The following is a 19,824-nucleotide window of genomic DNA, read 5'->3' on the forward strand; positions in this document are numbered from 1 at the left end:
TAACAATACTAATACTATAGAAAAAAAACATGCATCTATGAAGTAGCTGTAAAATCACGCCCTGCCCCAGCATGAAAGGATTACAATCCACAACCTCTTTTGTACGCTGTTCAATCCTTATTTACATAAGAAAGTAGCTCAAGCGGAGTAGACACACTTGCCCCTTAGAATCACATCCCAAAATTTCAGCTTCCCCTGCAATTTTTTACGGAGGCAGCAGCTCAGTTTCTACACAGCATGACAGACCGGCCGAGGGTCTCCGTGCGCTCATGTCGGGTGGGACAGGACCTTCGGCTCTTGTGAAACGTTCACCCACGCGTCCATTCAGCGGGCCGTGGGGAAGGAAGGGGGCAAAGCCGGCAAAGGGGGAAGACAACTCCATCGCTACGTTTAGGGGTTGACGGCCGCCTCCACTCGCACTCCCGTGCAGCTGGAGGAGCAGTTTTAACCGCCAATCTCGCGCGACGAAGAACCCAGCCCTTCCACCCGTTGAAGGCGCGCGCGAGACCCGAGCCTTCCCAAAGGCGCGGCGTCGCCGGTTCCGGGTGAGGCGAGACTGAGACGCCACCTCCACACTAGACGGGCGGGGAAGGACTCTCGCTTTCGGTCCCATCGCATTCCCTTCCGCGCCTGCGCGCTAAGCTAGGCGAGTCGGGAGTACACTACAGCAGAACACGCCGAGCCGAGGCCCGGGGCGCCACCCTGTTTGGAGGAGAGAGAGTGGACTGACCGGCGGGAGCGGGGAACTTCCCGGGGTTTGGGGGTATTTCCCCCCCGTCAGGCGACATTAAGAACTGGCCGAAAGGGGGGCGAGCGAGTCCTCCCGCTTTCGAGGATGGTCTTCGAATCGGTGGTGGTGGACGTTCTGAATCGGTTCCTGGGCGATTATGTGGTGAACCTGGATAGTTCCCAGCTTCAGCTGGGCATTTGGGGAGGTAAGCCAGAGGCCACGGCCGGGTTGGAGCCCAGCCCGGCCTCGCCCAGACCCCCTTAATCTCGGAAAGCACCTTACTCTTCAGGAGGCGGTGGCCGGGCTTCTCCTCTTCGCAGGGCACGCGCGGCCAGCCTCCTGGCGCGCCTGCTCGCCCGCGTGATTTGTGTCGCTGAGGGAAGGCGAGCACGGTTCTGCCCGAGACAAGAAGAACCGGGGCGGACTCTCGTTCTTCCTGGGCGAGCGAAGCCCCGCGAGCGGTCTCTAGCTGAATTGCTTAGAGTTGGTTTCCTTCCAGCACGGCCAGGCCTTCTTGTCACGTGTCATGCCTTGACTTCTCCCGTGTTTGCTCTTTTTTTGGAAGTGACTCTCCTTTAAAGGGAGACCGTAGGAGAGAAGTTAAAGCCTCGTTCCAGTGTACTCGAGAATAAAGAGGCAGTTGTATTAAACGAGGTGTAAAAATAGTGTTTCCTCCCGTGTACTGCGCTTCTCGTTCTGTTTGTGGCGATTTTGTTTGAGTGGGTGTGGGAACCTAAGTACTGCATTGGAACCTAATACTGTGGCCTTCGGCTAATACGCTGCTTTGCTTATATTCATTATTAGCAAGTTCATTTATTTCATAATTTTAGAAGGTGCCTGACTCCCGAATGAAACTTGTCACATAATTAAAGAAAACAAAAATATAACAATTACGTGCAACAGGAGTAAATACACATTCCCTTGCAGAAAGTCAGCAGATAATCAAACTCCAGTCCTGGGAGTGGACCATGTTTTCAAAGACTTGTAGTCTGAAAGGTGCTTTTGAAGAAGCTTCTTGAATGAGAAAGGGGAGGGGGGAGAAAAGACAACACCCCCCCCCCTCGGAAATCCAGTTGCTTCTTGAAAAAGCACCTTTGGCACAACTATCATCTGGATGATTGAGAATCTCCATAAGCAAAATCTGGTAGGTCCTTGTAGAATGAGAGCCTATGGATTGCTTTTTCAGAGAGTAGGCAATGGGACAAAATCTTGCAGTGACAATTTTATTTTATTGTCATTCAAGAATAATGATAAGAAACACTTATATGTGTGTTATACCTAATGCAGGTAGTTCTCAGTTTACAGCAGTTTTGTTGTGACTGTTCAAAGTCATTGAAAGAAGTGACATAATCGTTTTTCATAGTTACAACTTTTGTAGCAAAACCCCCCCCCCATCATGTGATCAAAGTTCAGATGCTTGGCAATTGGTTCTGTTTATTATCTTTGCTTCTCCCGGGGTCAGCACCTTTTGCAACCTGTCAAGCAAAGTCAATGAGGAAGCCAGATTCACTTAACAACCAGGTTACTAACTAACTTACCAACTGCAGTGCTTCACTGAACAACAGTGGCAAGAAAAATCGTAAAGTGGGGCAAAGCTGACTTAGCAAATGTCTCACTTAACGACAGATTTTGGGCTCAGCTGTGGTTGTAAGTTGAGGACTACCGGTATGTCTCTGCAATTTGACTTGTTTTCAATCACAATTCTTTCATTGAACTCCCAATTTGTTACTGAGGTAGTAATTCAAGCTAGATGTAGTTTTGGCAATGTGCTTTAAGAAATTGAATATGTACCACGTGGAATATATATTTGTAATTCTCTGAACATAGTAGTTACTCATTTTAGGATATGAATACCTTGGAGTTGCTGAATTGTTTGCTTTGTTCAATATATTTGGCCTTTGGTTGATAATCCATAGATGGGTGAAATATTTTCTGATGCTAGGCCGTTGATTTTATCAATTTTCTCTTTTTTTGGTCCAAAACAATTACAGAGGAAATAAGAAATACGAAACCAGAAGAGCAGCTGGCGATGGCACATATGCCCACAGAGAGGGCTCTGTGTGTCACTTCTGGCACGCATGCCATAGGTTTGCCTTCACAGATTTAAACAGTTCTCACATTCTCATATACGAATATTTCTTAAAGGATGTATGCTCTGGGTAGGTAGTTGAAGTAGAAGTATTCCAAGATGTCTACAATTTTTTAATATGTTAGGTTTATTTTCTTTCTTATGCTAAATAAATAATGTCAGTAAAATAAAGGTACTTTTTCAGAGCAATTTCTAATGTCTTCTTGAGTGGCTCATGTGAACCAAATTGAGGCCATTTGGGAGTTTCCTACTCTGAGAACCTATTCTGCCCTATATAAGTCCTTTTGGCAGCCTACTATTAAAGTACAAGTAGTCCTCAAATTACAACCACAATTGATCCCAATATTTCTGCTGCTAAGTGATACATTTGTTAAGTGAGTTTTGCCCCATTTTACGGCTTTTCTTGATACAGTTGTTAAGTGAATCACTACAGTTGTTAAGTTAGTAACAAGTTAAGTGAATCTGGCTTCCCCATTGAGTTTGCTTGTCAGAAGGTAACAAAAGCTGACCACATGACCTCAAGATACTGCAATCATAAATATTAGTCAGTTGCCAAGCGCCTGAATTTTGATCATATGACCATGGGAATGCTACAACAATTGTAAGTGTTCATAAATGATCATAAATCATTCTTTTCAATGCTCTTGTAACTTCAAATGGTCACTAAATGAACTGTTAACTTGAGGACTACTTGTATTGGGGGAAAAATCAGGTTGCTTGAGAGGAAGAGGTGAATTTAAATTTGCTGCAGGGAAGAGAGTGAAATATTCTGTAGCTCTTAATATGCTGTGCATATTAAATTTTAAAAAACAACTTGGTTTTTTTTCCCTTTTTGTATGTTATAGACAGCTCTTGATATTAATTAGTGATTTTGGAACATATGAAATGCATTTTCAATCTGTACTTAGATAGTGTATATATTTTTGCAAACTAATATGATCTTAATAAATATTTCAAAGAGCATCATAGTTAAACAGAGCGCAGGGAGCAAGCTACCATTTCTCTTATAAATAGTATTGGAAATAAGAGAATAGAAAAAAGAGAATACTAGAAAAGCATACCTAACACTGTTATTTGTGGTCAGGGATATATTGTACTATACTGGTGTTTAAATTTAGAGTGGTTGAAATACCAGTAAGAAAATCCATGCAACTATAAATACAACAGCATTACATATTAAATCATTGGTTAGGGAATTTGCTCAAATGATACAGCACTTATCTTCAAGTTTGAAAGGTAGTAGTAATTTTGTCCCTGTTTTCTAACATACTTTTTACTACTTTCTTCTGTGTATGTGTGGGGGAAATAGTGAAACTCAGTGATAGTACCTATACTTTTATTCATAAAGTCCTATATTCTAAACCTGACATTTTCAGGTAGATACTTAGTTTAGTAAGTGCAACAATTGGTTCAAGTTCTAGCTCAGAAAATAAGAGTTGGCCCCATCCCACGTGACTGGTCACCGTACCCCTTCATTACAATAATTTTCATGCAATATGTGGCACCAGAACTGTCTCCTTTCTTTCCCTGAAGTTGTCTCTCCATGGAAGATACCCAAAATAAGAGATTTGTTCCACCATTATGTTTGGTTTTCATCTGTCAACATTGACTATTTACAGTATGGAAGAAGAAAATGCCCGATATAAGGAGGAAAAAGTCTGTTTGGTGGCTTGTCTTCTGGAGAGAAAGGAGAAAATCCCACCAGAAGTGGGATTGGGAGGGAAATATTGCCAATGGAACACACAGCTCCAGAGGAAGCATTATTACAGTATTTGCTCTGGATTTCCATTTGGTTAAAAAGAGAGCTTTGGTCTGTCACAGGAAGGACTAGGGTAAATTCTGGTTACATTTCAGTTAGATTACAGATTTTTTCTTCTACTGGGTTGCCTGAAAACGATATAGTTCATTGCTATACATTTCAACAATATAACTTAATTATGCAATAGAATTTTGCATCATGTTTTCATTATCTCTGTATTTTAATACTTGCTCACACTTACTCAAACTTTTCCATCACCTAATATTAGATGAGCTCATGTTTTCTGGATTAACATTGTAGTTGATAAGTATGGTTGATACAACTGAATGTTCTATTGATGTTTCATTGTTGGGAAATGCTTATTTTGCCCCAAGAATTTTACTTGGTCTTGTTCATGTAGCCTTTAAGAGGACCTTATAGCTTTTTCTGTGGATGTCTTTGTTGATTTTCTTACTGCACTCCTTAACTAATTATTCCATTGTTCATGTTTTCCATCATCTTTGTTGTAAGTGGTTTTCATGTGAAGGTAGCCAACAAAGCAGTTTCATATATTATGAAGATGCAATATAAATGACACATAATATTATATTAAGTGGATCAGAAAAAAATGTTAAACTTTAGTGAAAACTAAATTATGATCATTCAGTTAGTAAATGACAATAAAAAGCACACTAGTCTTTCTGGTATGTATCACTGCTCTTGCTATTACTTGCCAGATCACTAAGTGCCCTGCCTAAAATTATTCTCCAGGTTATTTTATGTGAAGATCAACACTTTGGATTAATTTTTCTTTCTTATATCCCCTTATAATTTCTATATAATTTCTACTTACTTGACTTATTACAAATGTGACATCAACCAAGGTGACTTTTCCTGGCATCTGAGTGCAACATGAAACCAGCTTAACAGCTAGCTGAAGCTAATTTAAGTCTGCACTTCATCTTAAAATTTACAAGTTACAGAAGTTGTGATTTTAATAATGTGCCAACTTCTGTGGCCCAGCAGATAAATAATTCATTCTCTGACTATTAGTTGACTTTATTAAAGGCATTGCTGTCTGCAGGCTTTGGATATTTTTTCAGTGGATTCAGGGAGTGGTTTTTATGTCTGCATGTGTGATTATCTAGAAATAGATACAGAATGAATTTACATGGGCAATTCTCTTTTCAAAGGTGCATTTCTATGCCTGAGAACTGCACCCGGCCTTTGGAAGGTACCAGTATAGTGTTCCATGCAACCTCCTCCACTCATCTGCCCATCAGTCACCTACTCAGAAAACCTGTATCAGATGACCTTTTATTAAAAGGGAAGCAAAATCCTTCACTGTTGTGGCTAGCCAATATAAAACTGATTTTCTTTTTTGCTAGAAGAAAACAAAAAGCCCTTAGATTCTCTTTTCCTCTTGGTGAAGAAACAGAAAATCATTGTTTTGGTGGCATGGGGATGGCAGTTTATATAAAATACAATTTACATAAACACATACAAATGTGTGCACATATAATATATGGGCAGATGGTTGTGTGTGTTTATATATCTTTGACTGTATGCTGAGATTGTGAGTGCAAACAGATTTAGGTGTACTCCTACAGGTGCAGTCCTGAAGAACATGACTTTTTTTTGTGCTAAAACTTAACAGTTTATAAAAATTGCTAGATTTTCTTTACAGACTGTTGAAATTTTCTTGTTATTTTCTCTAATTTTATATATATGCTTACTAAAACATTTCTATAACTTTTAATCTTTCTTTCACTAAAAAAAGTTGTTGGTGGTATTGTACAGTAGTAAAAGGCTGAAAAGGACAATGGAAAAGTCATTGGACCAAATCTGAATGCTCTTGATCCTATGTGTAATGAGGAAGATGCCAGTAATAGATGCTCATCTATACTTACCGTATTTTTCAGAGTATAAGACACACCTTTTTCCTTCAAAAAGGCTGAAAATCTGGATGCCTCATACACTGAATACAGTTTTTTTGCCTCCCAGAACCCCACCTCCTTCATCAAAATGGCCGTGCATAGCTTTTAGAAGGTTTTCAGAGAGCTCCTGGGGGCTGGGGAAAGCATAAATAAGCAAAAAAACAGCTCTATCCCCCCCCAGCCCCGAGCAGCACTCTATAACCTTCCTAAAAACTATCCATGCCCTTTTGGGGGGGGGGGAATGGCCCTTTTTGTGAAAAATGGGCTTTTTTGCACATTTTGGGGGGCACTCCCCCCCGGAAAATTCTACAAGCCGCCTAAGGGCTATTCATGCCCTTTTTTTGGGGAAAAAAAAAAAAGGTCAATTTTCATGAAAAACGGGCCATTTTCGGGAGGTTTGCAGAGTGCAAAAAACTTTTTTTTAAAAAATTCCTCTTTAAAACCTTGCTGCATCTTACACTCCAGTGTGTCTTATATTAAATACGGTACTTGCATTATAAAGGATAAAAATCCATAGGATGTATTTTTAAATGACAATAATTTTTAGCATGCTATGCTGACTTGTTAATTTAGAAAGCATTTTTAAACAAAATATGTTCTTAACTGTTAATTTTTAAAGAAAGGAGATATCCTTTTAAAATAATGGAGATTGAATTTACAATCCTTCTGGTGTTATATCTTGGTAAATAGCAATATCATGGCAACCTCATCAGAAAGAAAGAAAAAGTTTATTTGTACTGTAGCCCAGTGATGGATGGGGAGTTTTAGTTTTCAATTCAAAGAAATCCAGCAAGGCCTCATTTTTCTCTGCAGTGTTCCCCCCAAGATTATCATGCAACTACACATACCTTCTTGCTGCATATTGCTATAGTGCATTTCACATATACATACTGGTATGATAATGTTCCTGGAACTCTTGTGTAATGTGTAGTTTGGTTTGAGCAATGTAAATGTGTTTGCTGACTATTGAAATGTTGTAAATTAAGTTTGTTCTCTGATTATGATTTTCCCCCCCAAATTTTTTAATAGGAGCTGTAGCACTTAAAAATCTTGAAATAAAAGAAAATGCATTGGTAAGTACTAAAGTGCTTTTTGCATCATAGTCCTTCATAAATACATGTTTTTATGCTGTCTTGGTAATTAAAATATTTATGCACATTCTAGACTCTATGCTGTTAAAATAATAATGTTTTAGTCATTGAAATATAATTAAAACATTTATCTTTACAGTATCAATTTGATGTTCCCTTTAAAGTTAAAGCAGGTCATATTGGTAAGTAGAATTCCCAAGCTTCTTACAATAATTAATTAAATTTGTATTTTTAAAGACATAGTATTAGAAATGCATTGGTTCATCATGCAGCTATTATCCAAAACAGTGAACCATAGTAGACAGCATAATAATAGGGTAAAAATATGTTACCTATTATGGTTCACCATTTTGGTTAATTAGCAGATTATTAATTGTATTGAATACATAAAATATCTACTTGTATTCTTGGTTAATCTAATCTGACTTCTTTATATACAGATAGTCCTTGATTTACGACCACAGTTGAGCCCAGAATTTCTGTTGCTCAGTGAGACATTTGTTAAGTGAGCTTTGCTCCATTTTGTAACCTTTCTTGCCACAATTGTTAAGTGAATCACTGCAGTTGTTAATTTAATAATAGCAACAGCATTTAGACTTATATACCACTTTACAGTGCTTTACAAATAACATGGATATTAAGTGAATCTGGCTTCCCCATTGACTTTGCTTGTCAGAAGATCACAAAAGGTGATCACTACAATCATCATAAATATGAGTCAGATGCCAAGATTCCGAATTTTGATCACATGACCAGGGGGAAGATACAACAGTTGTAAGTGTGGAAAAACTGTCATATGTCACTCCTTTCAGTGCCATTGTAGTTTTGAATGGTCACTAAATTACCTGTTGTAAGCCGAGGACTACTGTATCTGCTATATTTTATGTATCTATTTTTTATTGAATTTAGATTCAAATATTGAGGATGTGCTTTCAATAAGTTAGTAGTCATTATGGGAGTTGGTTGTTATCTGTAAAGTCCTACATGGCATAGGACTTCATTACTTGAGGGACACGCATTTCCAGTATCTCCAGTGTTATCTACCTAGCCAATTTTGGGCACTTTGGATTCCTTCAATTAAACAGTGCCATCTGTTGGGTCTCTGGAAGAGTGCCTCCTCTAGGGAATGAAGTGCCCTCTGAGATTTGATTGTCTCCTTTCTTGCTGGTGTTTCTAATGGCTTTGAAAGCCCATCTCTTTGCCAAATCTTGGGCAAGCATGATTGAAGTCCCCTTTTGGTTGTGTGGATTTGTTTTTTGCTCCTACCAGTTTGCATATTATACAATTGTATCACAGCGGCCAGTTGTTTCGCCAGATTTGGCATTGGTTACTAGTCGGGCCCCACCCAGGGGCCTAGGACGTCGTAACGTATTTTCTTAATATGCGTGCAGATCCAAGCAGTGCGGCTTTTTGCATTTGACTGATGGTGATTTTGTCAATTTTTAACTGTTTTAAATGTAATTCCAGTGCTTTTGGAATAGCACCCAGTGTGCCAATTACCACTGGAATTACCACTGCTGGTTTGTGCCATAGTCGTTGAATTTCGATTTTTAAGTCCTGGTATCTTGCGATTTTTTCATGTTCCTTCTCGGCGACCCTGCTATCACCTGGTATTGCGATGTCTATGATTGTGACCTTATTTTTCTCAACCAGTGTGATGTCTGGTGTATTATGCGCCAGTATTTTGTCGGTTTGTATACGGAAATCCCACAAGATCTTGACCATCTGATTTTCGGTGACTTTTTCAGGCTGATGTTCCCACCAGTTTGTTGCTGTTTTAATATTATAATTTTTGCACAAATTCCAATGGATCATTTGTGCTACTGAATTGTGCCGCAATTTATAATCAGTCTGCGCGATTTTTTTTACAGCAGCTGAGTATGTGATCAACAGTTTCATCAGCTTCTTTGCAAAGTCTGCATTTGGCATCATCAGAGGATTTTTCAATTTTGGCCTTAATGGCATTTGTGCGGATAGCTTGTTCTTGCGCAGCCAGGATTAGTGACTCTTTCTTTAATGTACCTGTTTTTAACCATAACCAAGTTTGTTCACTGTCCACTTTATCTTTTATTTTTTCCAGAAATTGACCATGCAGTGCTTTGTTCTGCCAACTCTCCATTCTTGATTTTATCACATCTTTTCTGTATTCTTGTTTTGTCTGTTGGGCCTTCAGTAGATTTTTGTTCTTTACTTCGATTAATAGATGTTCTTGACTTTCTTTTAAATAATCAGCCAGTGCATGTTTTTCTTCTTCAACTGTTTGCTTCACTTGTAATAATCCTCTGCCACCTGATTTTCGGGGCAGATATAGTCTATCAGTATCACCACGTGGATGTAAACTGTAGTGCATTGTCATTAGTTTCCTGGTTTTTCGGTCCAAAAGGTCCAAATCAGCTTGTGTCCAGTTAACTATGCCAGCTGTGTATCTTATAACTGGTATTGCCCAGGTATTTATGGCCTTGATTGTATTTCCACCATTCAATTTAGATTTCAAAATTTTCCTAACTCTGTTGGTGTACTCTCGCCTGACAATAGTTTTTACTTCTCCATGCTTGATGTTATCCAACTGCAGAATGCCTAAGTATTTGTAGGCTTCATTTTCTTTGCATTTAATTAGTTGGCCATTGGGCATTTCAATTCCCTCACATGCAGTGATTTTGCCCCTTTTTATGGATACAGTGGCGCATTTTTCCATGCCAAACTGCATTGAAATATCGGTGCTGAATACTCGGACTGTATTTGTCAATGATTGGATTTCTATTTCTGACTTTCCATAGAGTTTCAAATCATCCATATATAGTAAATGCGAAATTTTTTCAGCTTTTTTGGCTGTTTGGTAGCCTAATTTCATTTTTTTTAAGATTACTGATAGTGGGATCATTGCGATGATGAAGAGAAGAGGTGAAAGTGAATCACCCTGGAAAATTCCTCGCTTGATATTAACCATTCCGTAGCTCTCATTCCCTATTGCCAACTCAGTTCTCCATTGTTTCATTGCCTTTTCAGTAAAGGATGTAATATTTTTGCTAATGCCAGTTGTTTCTAAGCATTTTATGATCCAACTATGTGGCAGTGAGTCAAATGCCTTTTTGTAATCAATCCAGACCATATTCAAGTTCGTTTTTCTGTTCTTACAATTTTCTAATATCATTTTATCAATTATTATTATTGATTATTAATAATATAATTATTATTATTATATTATTATTATTATTATTATTATTATTATTATTATTATTATTATTTGGTTAATCTTTGGTGAGATTCACAGCCTTTGGGGCTGGTTGGTAGTTCAACAGCTACCAAGGACCTAGGAACTGTTAAGGTAACGTCAGAGGATATTATTATTATTATTATTATTATTATTATTATTATTATTATTATTACTAACTATTTCTTATTCTTTTTACGGTTGTAAGATGTGAACCTCCAAAATAATTGAGAATTGGACAGTGCACAAACTTAATAATATATGAAATAATATATTATATTAATATATGATATATTAATATATTAATAATATATGGAAAAAAAACTTCACTGGTCTTCCCCCTCCCCTAAATTGTAAGCAAATTACTGCAAGCATGAGTAAAGTAGTGCTATATTGTGCTTTTATACATATAGGGAAAATAAAGTTCAGATTTATATTCACAGTCTATGGTTTTAGAAACATTTAATTGTAATGGGAGAATGGTAAGCTACAAGTACATTGTAGCTTGAACATTCAGCTGGATTGTTCTGGAAATGCCATGGTCCAGCTGACTCAGAAGGTGGAAAGTATTGTACATTTTATATTTCAGCTGAGACAAATTCCAAAAGTAGGAAAAATAGGGCAAGGCTGGTGCACGTTACTCTCATCTTCCCATTATTTCTTTTCCCTTCGTGACACACACCTAATGCTCCATAAACCTAACCAGCAAACCTGCCTGTTCCTCCCATTAATTTTTTTGCATTTTCCTTTGCTTATTTCCATTTAATGGTTATCCTACTCTGCTGAATCTTATTATAGTCCTCTTTTCTTCCCTTCCACATCTTGGAACAACCACTGAATTAAATGACCATGTCCTAGATTTGTCCCCAGATGAAACATTAAGAGTCTGTGTCTCAATGAAATATACCACCACTCAGAATTAATCTGTTTTGTGCATGAAGTGATCAGTGCATAAGATCTTTTGCCCATCCCTAAAGTGTTTTTTTATTGTAGTATTTGCACAACTTTAAAAAATATGTGTATAATATGTTTTAAATTAGGAGGAATATAAATTGAATTTATATTAAATTCCAAGCAAAAAAAGATGAGTAATCATCTAGCTTGACTCAAATTAATATAATTATCAGTATAATTTACAACTAATTTTATGTAAGGTTAAATATGAAATTTGTAAATATTTTGAAGTAGAAAATATTAATAATATTAAATGTTTTTTAAAGTTGTGATTTAAAATATGGCTGATTTTTTTTTAAAAAATGACTATTTCTTTGTTATTTTAGGTCAGCTAAATTTGCAAATACCATGGAAAAATCTTTATACTCAGCCAGTTGAAGCTGTTTTAGATGAAGTTTTTCTGCTTATAGTACCTACAGCTAGTAAGTTTATTAAGAAATGGAACTGAATTTTGTAAAATAAAGATATAAAATAACATTTAACCATTATAATTTCTGCTTCTATATTTTTAATCATGCAATAGTTTGAATAGTTTAAATAGTCTGTGATTGGCAAGAAAGAAGCAGTTAGTATTATTATTTGTTGGTTTAATTAATATCCCAAATGTGTCTAGTGGACAATTTCTGGGTAAGCAAACATATCTAATCTAATTTGAAATCTGTTCATACTTCCCTTCAGAAGAAAATGGGTCCTAAGCTGTTTAGAGCTAGATAGTTTGTCACCAGATCCCCAAATTGAGTCTAGTAGCTCACAGGCTAAGGATTGAGCTCCCATGGATTTATTTAGCTACCTTGCTCAATATTTTAACAGCTATTTTCTCTGTAGCCTGCAGCTTCTGAAGCTTCTTCAGTGATAATCTTTAACTGAAGGCCAGCTACAAGAATGTTAGTGACTATAGTTCAATGGAAATAGATTTTGGTTTATTAAAAGATTATATCAGAAACATCAACTGAAGTTGAACTTAGCTTCTTCTTACCAATAAAGCCTCCTCACCATTCATCTAACAACATATTTGAAAACTTCCAAATGATATACCTGTTCTTTCTAAAAGTCTCTATTCTGATTCAGAACAGGTCATTAAGCTTAGAATTTTTATAAGAATGCTAGAATACTTTTAAGAACACTGTCCTTAATTCTTCACCAAAATTTCCTAGATAAATTGATGCTACAAAAAAGAGGTTTCTTTGTAAATCAATAAAGTAAAATAATGAGAAGTAGTACTGTATTTTTCGGAGTATACGATTCACCGGAGTATAAGACGCACCAAACTTTTGAAGAGGCAAATTTTAAAAGTTTTTGCACTCTGCAGACTTCCCAAAAATGGCTTGTTTTTCAGGTAAACGGGCCCATTTTTTTTCACAAAAGGGCATGCATAGCCTTTAGGAGGCTTATCGAGTGTTCCTGGGGGCTGGGGAGGCAACATTGAGCAAAAAATGACCGTTTTTTTGCTCATTTCTCCCCTCCCCAGCCTCCAGGAGCACTCTGAAAGCCTCCTAAAGGCTATGCACAGCCATTTTGGTGAAGGGGGCAGGGTTTCGGGAGGCAAAAAATGCTGTATTCAGTGTATCAGATGCACCCAGATTTTCAGCCTCTTTTTTTTGAGGAAAATTTTCAGCCTCTTTTTTTTGAGAAAAAAAATCTTATACTCAGAAAAATATGGTAGGTATAAATAGTTATGCAATAAAGGCATAATCTAGTTTACAAATCAATGAATGAATAACAACCTAAATTCAAACCTTCAGGTTTTGATGAACTTTTAAAGATAGTTTGTCACGTACCAAATATTTGATTATATATTTTGCAATCTTAACAACACCATGAAAATGCCTGCTTGCCTCTCATAGCTCTTACATTCTGGACATAGGATGTTCTGCAAATATCCTATGATTCTTGGCTATTGAGTCATAGGTGCACATATCCATAGGTACATTGTTAGCCCTTTGAAGTACTCCAGACAACCTCAACTCTTAAGTACTAACTCCATCTTTATTATAAAGTTACATTAACAGCATTTTTTTAAAGATTGAAATTATTTCTCCTTTTACTCTCTGAAAAACTATGGAGGGCCCTTTCTGAAATTACTTACCTGGCAGGGGAGACACCTTGATCATGGAGGGCCCTTTCTGAAATTATCTAGCCTGCAGCTCTTTCTCCATCTCCAAAGATCATCTCATTCCTACATATCATTATACACACACACACATTATACATAGGAAAACTATTTTAGTGCATTGTTTTATTCTTGAAGGATGACTTTTGCTTACTGCCAGAATGTGTACAAAGAATAGGTATTAAATATTATTCATACAGAGAGTAAGTACAGTCAAAGAGGACTTAATTTTGTATTTGTGCAATTTCAAATGTTGATTTAATCTAGTTGTGTTTAATTATTAAAGTATTCCATTCTGTTAGGTATTAAATATGATGCTGAAAAAGAAGAAAAGCAACAGCTGGAAGCAAAACAAAAGGAATTGCAAAGAATTGAAGATGCCAAACAAAAGATTGCTGACAAAGGTAAGAAAAGATGCAATAGTCATTCAATTTTAATTCCAACTCCAACTGATCAGTCCCTTAATAGCCATTTGAAGTTATGACAGACTCTCTCCCTCCCCCAGGTCACATACAATCTTGTTCCAAAGTTATGGTGGCTGCAGCACCCTCCATATCCTTTTCCCTTACAACCAACCACAGTGATACTACAGTTCCCCCCACCTCTCCTCTCATCCTATTGGGACCTTGCAGTGCTTGGGCCTGCTCTCCATGCCTCATAGAAACAGGCACTATTTGCGGTACTGCAACACTTTTTTATGGAAATGGTAACTGCTTTTGGAGTTTTCTACCCAGATCAGATGATCTTTGGGAGACTGCAAATTTCTCCGGGATCGTGCTAGGCTTTGGAAAAGCCAGCCACCTGCATACAAGGATGGCAGCTTTAGGAGAGGCATCCCAAAAGAGGCTTTTTCCTTCCTTCCCCTCCCACCAAAATCCAATTTCTTCAATAAAGAAAACAGGGGAGAAAAGTTGGGAGGGACAGACTTGTTGATCTTTCTTCCCACTCCTCCACCAATTAGGTGCTGAAACTAACTCTCTGCTTCCAGTGTTGATCCCTTTTTCCACCTCATTTGCTAAATTTACTGAATGCCTGGAAAGAGGGTGACAGAATCTGTAAGTTACTTATCTTGGTGAATGACTGCCAGATTGAAGAGTAGAGGAAAGGAAGGAAGGGAGCAAATAAAATCTTTCTGCAGCTGGGGTTGAGGAGCTGAAGAAAAAAATCTACTCAAAAGAAAAAAATGACTAGGGCAAAACACATGCAGCCATCAGCCATGGCAGGAGCTGGGTTCTTGGAAATCTTTTTGCTGCTTGTCTGAATGCCTTTACAGGAGTCCTAAAGAAAGGATGTAAAGAGGGTCAGACAAGAAGCAAAAAGCTTTTCAAATAAGGTTCTACTTTTCATCTGACTCTCTTCAAGATCCATCTAGGAATGTTCTAAAGGCAATCAGGCAAGCAGCAAAAGCATTTTGCTTAGTGTTTAAAACAAACTTGCAAATCTCATTCCAAATTGTTTCTAGAATTTTGAATTCTATTATTGGCTTGTAATTGTTTTTCATCCTTTTAAACCAGTGATTCTCAAATGTTTTAGGTTTCCTTCTTAAAAATGATACATGACCAAAGGAGCTTTGGCTTATGTGCATTATATCTACCAATATTTAGAAATTTTTAGAATATTTTTAGAAATTAAAACTGAAAAATTCATTTAAAACTTTTAGTAGTATTCTAGTTGAGGCTGCTTTCTTTTGAAATGCATAATACATTGTGTTTTATTTCATGCTATATTCAATATATTCAAAATAATAGATTCAACCACTTCTGACATTTCTGATCATGGGATCTTTCTAGATTTGGTATTGAATCTATTATTTTGAATATATTGAATATAGAATTGCAATTTATTCAAAATATATCAAAATATTTCCAAGAGTTGTACAGTTATCACTTATATTTGTTGTTATTTATTATTTGCCGGTCTTACAAATTCTACATTTGCTTAAATGTAAGTATTTTACCATAGGATGTAGGCTATTGGTTAAATGAAATGTTAAGGTTTGGCTGCTCCTTTGATAAGTCACTTAAAAGGTATAATTCAGTTTGGATTCAGTAGACCTTTTACCCACTTAATGAATTATTAAGTGTCTGTGGAATCACAAATAATCATAGCTTGCAGCATTTTCTAATGCTGTGGAGCTGAATCATTGTAGACTGCGGTTCTAAATAATGTTCACTTCCAGTCTGGCTCAAACTGTAGTCCTTTAATTGCTTCAGTCAGCAGCAAACTTTGTCCCTGTTAGATTTCAGTAACAAATGTTATATAAAGGATCTCAACTCACTTCACTTAGCTGAGGCACCATTAATTGTAAGGATTCCAGTGATCCTTTGTCTTGAGTTTTCATTTCTCTCCACTCTTCTCTTTATCCTCTTACCCCTATTTTAGGCTTGACTGACCAACTTCCATCACACTTTAGTATGGCTGCTTGTGTCATCTCAAATGATTACATCAAATGAGTTCCTAAGCACCCTTTCTTAGTTTTCCATGTTTAACAAGGCACACATCTGTTGATGGAAAAAAAGATGATTGCATTTAGCCTTTCAAAGGAACTCGTGTTTAATTTCTACCTACACTATTTCTGGTATCCATGTCTATGTGAATATATAAATAAAAAATACATGGAATTACCTGTTACCTGTATTCCTGAATATTATTTTTCTTCCTAAATCAAATGTAGTCTCCATTGCTTAATAATATAAAGTATTCATTCACTTGATTTAGATAAAACACAAGAAAAGCAAGATACTTTCATAGAAAAGCTAATTACTCAAGTTATAAGAAACCTTCAATTGAAAATTTCCAACATCCATATACGATATGAAGATGACGTAAGTATATGTGCATAGAATAAGTTGTAAAAATGTGAATGATACTTTAGATGGTTGTATACATGGATAATCTTTGTTCTGTTCACCCATAAAGAAATTGATTGTTGAGATAGTTAAGTCTGTGCTTTCTTTATTTGTCTATTGCATCATAATTTTGAAAGTTTTAATGATATGATTACAAAGTTGCATATCAAATTATTTCTTTAAGTACTGGTGTAATGCTGGGAATCGTTTTGAGCAAATGTTTGAATCTTCCCTTCTTTCTCTGGTTTTAGTGGATTGCAGAACTAATGACTATATACATTCCTACCCTTAGATTTAAAAATAAACACAGCTTTTCTCTGCCTGGAGCCCATAGTAATTATACAAATGTAGTTCAGATTTGGAAGGTACTCTTTTATGCAGCAGTACACTAATCTAAAATACGTACACATAAAGGAGTATGTGTAGAATAGAATACTAAGGATACAATGTTGGAAATATTAGGTTGAAAGATATAGTTAAGATACAAAGTTAACTAATCTTAACCCAAAATTCATCTTAGCAATTCATATTCTAGTTTATAAAATCAATACTTATACATAGAGAAATTGTCAAGAAATGTCTGGTTTTTTTTATTATAAGGCACAAATGTGACATATAAGGCACAGATTTTACATCCTGCATGTTGTATACCTGTATATACTGGTATTACATTGTTGCTTATTGAAAAATATTTGTGTTTTGTTTTTTGCAGATCACAAATAAAGATATTCCATTGTCATTTGGTATCTCACTCGAAAATTTTAGTTTACAGGTATTATCATTGCTCAGGTTTTTAATTAAAAACTTGTTTCTATTTTTGAGTGTCTTAATATGTATGTAGCCTCTTTAATCTTAATAATTCAGGATTAAATGACAACTTCAATAATCAACAAGACATACTTTTAAAGCACAAGTTTTATGATTTAAATTGAATAAATATTGAATATTGAATAAAATTGTTTGCATTATTTATAAAGAAAAAAGATCTGAAATTTGGGTGGTCTCCACAGAAAGATTATTTTTATACTTGGGAACTGACTAAGATTCTTTCATTCAGAATTTACTTCTAAATATGGAACACTGCACAAATTCATTTAGGTGTTCCTTATGACAGTTGGGAAAATCTTAACGTTTTATCTCATAAATAAATAAAATAATGTTAGAATAACTTCTGTTTCTATTTCAGACTTCAGATCAGGATTGGAATCCATGTATTCAAGATGCAACCAATAAATTGTTCTATAAGGTAGAGTCTTAGGTGGAAATCCAATTGAGTAGAATGTGCCGTGAGACACCTTCTGAGTTTTGTGTTAATATAAAGCACAAGGGAGGTTTCATTCTTTTGCTGTTTGTTTCACATATTAATCTCATTTTGAACACAAATCACAACTACACTGAATTGTTACATGGCAAGTTTTTTATGTGCATATGGTAATTTTGACACACTGAAGGGACTAAAAGTTTGTTGCATTTATGACCTGCTTTTTATTCAGGAACTCAGGGTGGTAAAGTTGATAAATAAATTGAAATTATTACATGGCTTAGTATAGTATGATAACCAGTTAATGATTCATAGACCATTGGTACATGTAACTATAGTGATTTATTTACTTTTCTGATAAACCTAGAAATAAGAAATAAAGTATAGCAATCCCATTTTTTACTGATCCAAAGATTGTTTCAGTTGGTTTTGAATTAAGTAAGTAAAATCAGGTAAACATCAAAATCTGAAGAAGTGGCTAAATGTTTTTTATGAACTACTACACAAGCAAGAACTTTCTTCAGTCTCATAAATAGGAAAGCAAAGATGAAAGGAAGTGAGGGCTGTGAGAAGGCCAAGGGCTTGGTGGGCTGAAAGAGCCTGTTCCTTATTGTCAAAACTAGCACAATGAGAACAGACACACAGGCCACATTTTTTCATTCTTTCAACACCCTTGCCTCCTTAGTATTATATGCTATATAATCATATATACTTATTATTTATATACCGTACTTAACTACCCAATTCAAAGGAAATTTGAATTATCTTCTTCCAATAACATTTTTAAAATCAACTTATTGTTGACTACTTTATTTTTGTTCTATGCTTTGTGTTAATTATGAGGACTTTATACCAAAAGTGTATTTTTTTCATTCATTGTAATGAAATGATTTTATACTTGCAGTAGTATGCATTAGACCCATTCAGTTTTATGTTAAAACTTCCTAAAATCTATGATAATTGATCATTGAGATGAACCATTTTATTTGCCACAGTGTTTGATATCTCATTATAGTAGCCTTCTTTTGCCTTCCAACATGTTGGATATACTGTTGGATGCTCTACCTCCATACGTCTCAATTACCATAACATTTGTTGGAAATATTCTGGGTAATTTATCTAATTCATGCTTAACATTGAATTACCTTGCTAGTTATCCAGCAGATCAGTTCCTCATGAACTACCTAGATGCTTTAACATAGAATCATATGCAAGTTAATATATGATATTCTTAAACATTTATGTCTATTCTTAGATATTGGTTAATATCTGTAATGATTTAATTATTGTTTCAAAATAACTGTAGGGCAATTTTTTCAGTATCACGATCAATTAAAATGGTAGATAAATATATGTGACAGCGCCCATAAGTAAAGATAATTTGCTTTGAGGTTAGGATTGAAGAAGAAATAAATATACCTCTTACTTTCAGTAATTATGTTTTAATCTATGTATTTTAAGAGTTCTAAGACTTTGCTATGCTGCAGCAGTCCACTGGGACTTACATAGACAAAATAAAGAGTAGAGCTTAGAGCAAATTATGACCACGTTCTACTCCCCTTGTGGAAGGCTGGTTACTTTTTAAAAGAAAAATCACAGTGACATACCAACCTGCTCATGACAGTCCCAGAGATTCCGAGCCATAGTTTTCAAAACTATTGCTATAATGGATATAAATATTTAAAACATTTGAAAATGGAATTGGATATCTTGCCACATCTAACTTGCTGCAGCCAACTTGCCACAGCAAACTCGCTGCGGGACAACTCAACACATAAAACTTTTAAATTAATTTCACTGGAACTATGGCCAATAATAATTACATAAATCCAGAAATACAAAAGTTACAATAAT

General features: G+C 36.0%; 1 protein-coding gene across 2 annotated transcripts in view; it reads left to right on the forward strand.

Moving 5' to 3' along the window:
• The first annotated feature begins 615 nt into the window (after positions 1-615).
• Positions 616-19,824, forward strand: part of VPS13A (vacuolar protein sorting 13 homolog A) — a 110,937-nt gene continuing 91,728 nt past the window's right edge. The window contains exons 1-8 of one of the 2 annotated variants that reach the window (XM_032214626.1): positions 616-935; positions 7,524-7,567; positions 7,725-7,767; positions 12,077-12,172; positions 14,163-14,264; positions 16,579-16,685; positions 17,422-17,481; positions 17,896-17,955. In XM_032214626.1, the coding sequence (XP_032070517.1) occupies positions 836-935; positions 7,524-7,567; positions 7,725-7,767; positions 12,077-12,172; positions 14,163-14,264; positions 16,579-16,685; positions 17,422-17,481; positions 17,896-17,955 (612 nt within the window). In that variant the 5' untranslated portion in view covers positions 616-835. The remainder of the gene's footprint in view (positions 936-7,523; positions 7,568-7,724; positions 7,768-12,076; positions 12,173-14,162; positions 14,265-16,578; positions 16,686-17,421; positions 17,482-17,895; positions 17,956-19,824) is intronic. The other variant, XM_032214625.1, reaches the window with a different exon arrangement.

This window comes from Thamnophis elegans, chromosome 3 (genome assembly GCF_009769535.1).
Source record: "Thamnophis elegans isolate rThaEle1 chromosome 3, rThaEle1.pri, whole genome shotgun sequence".
NCBI lineage: Eukaryota > Metazoa > Chordata > Lepidosauria > Squamata > Colubridae > Thamnophis > Thamnophis elegans.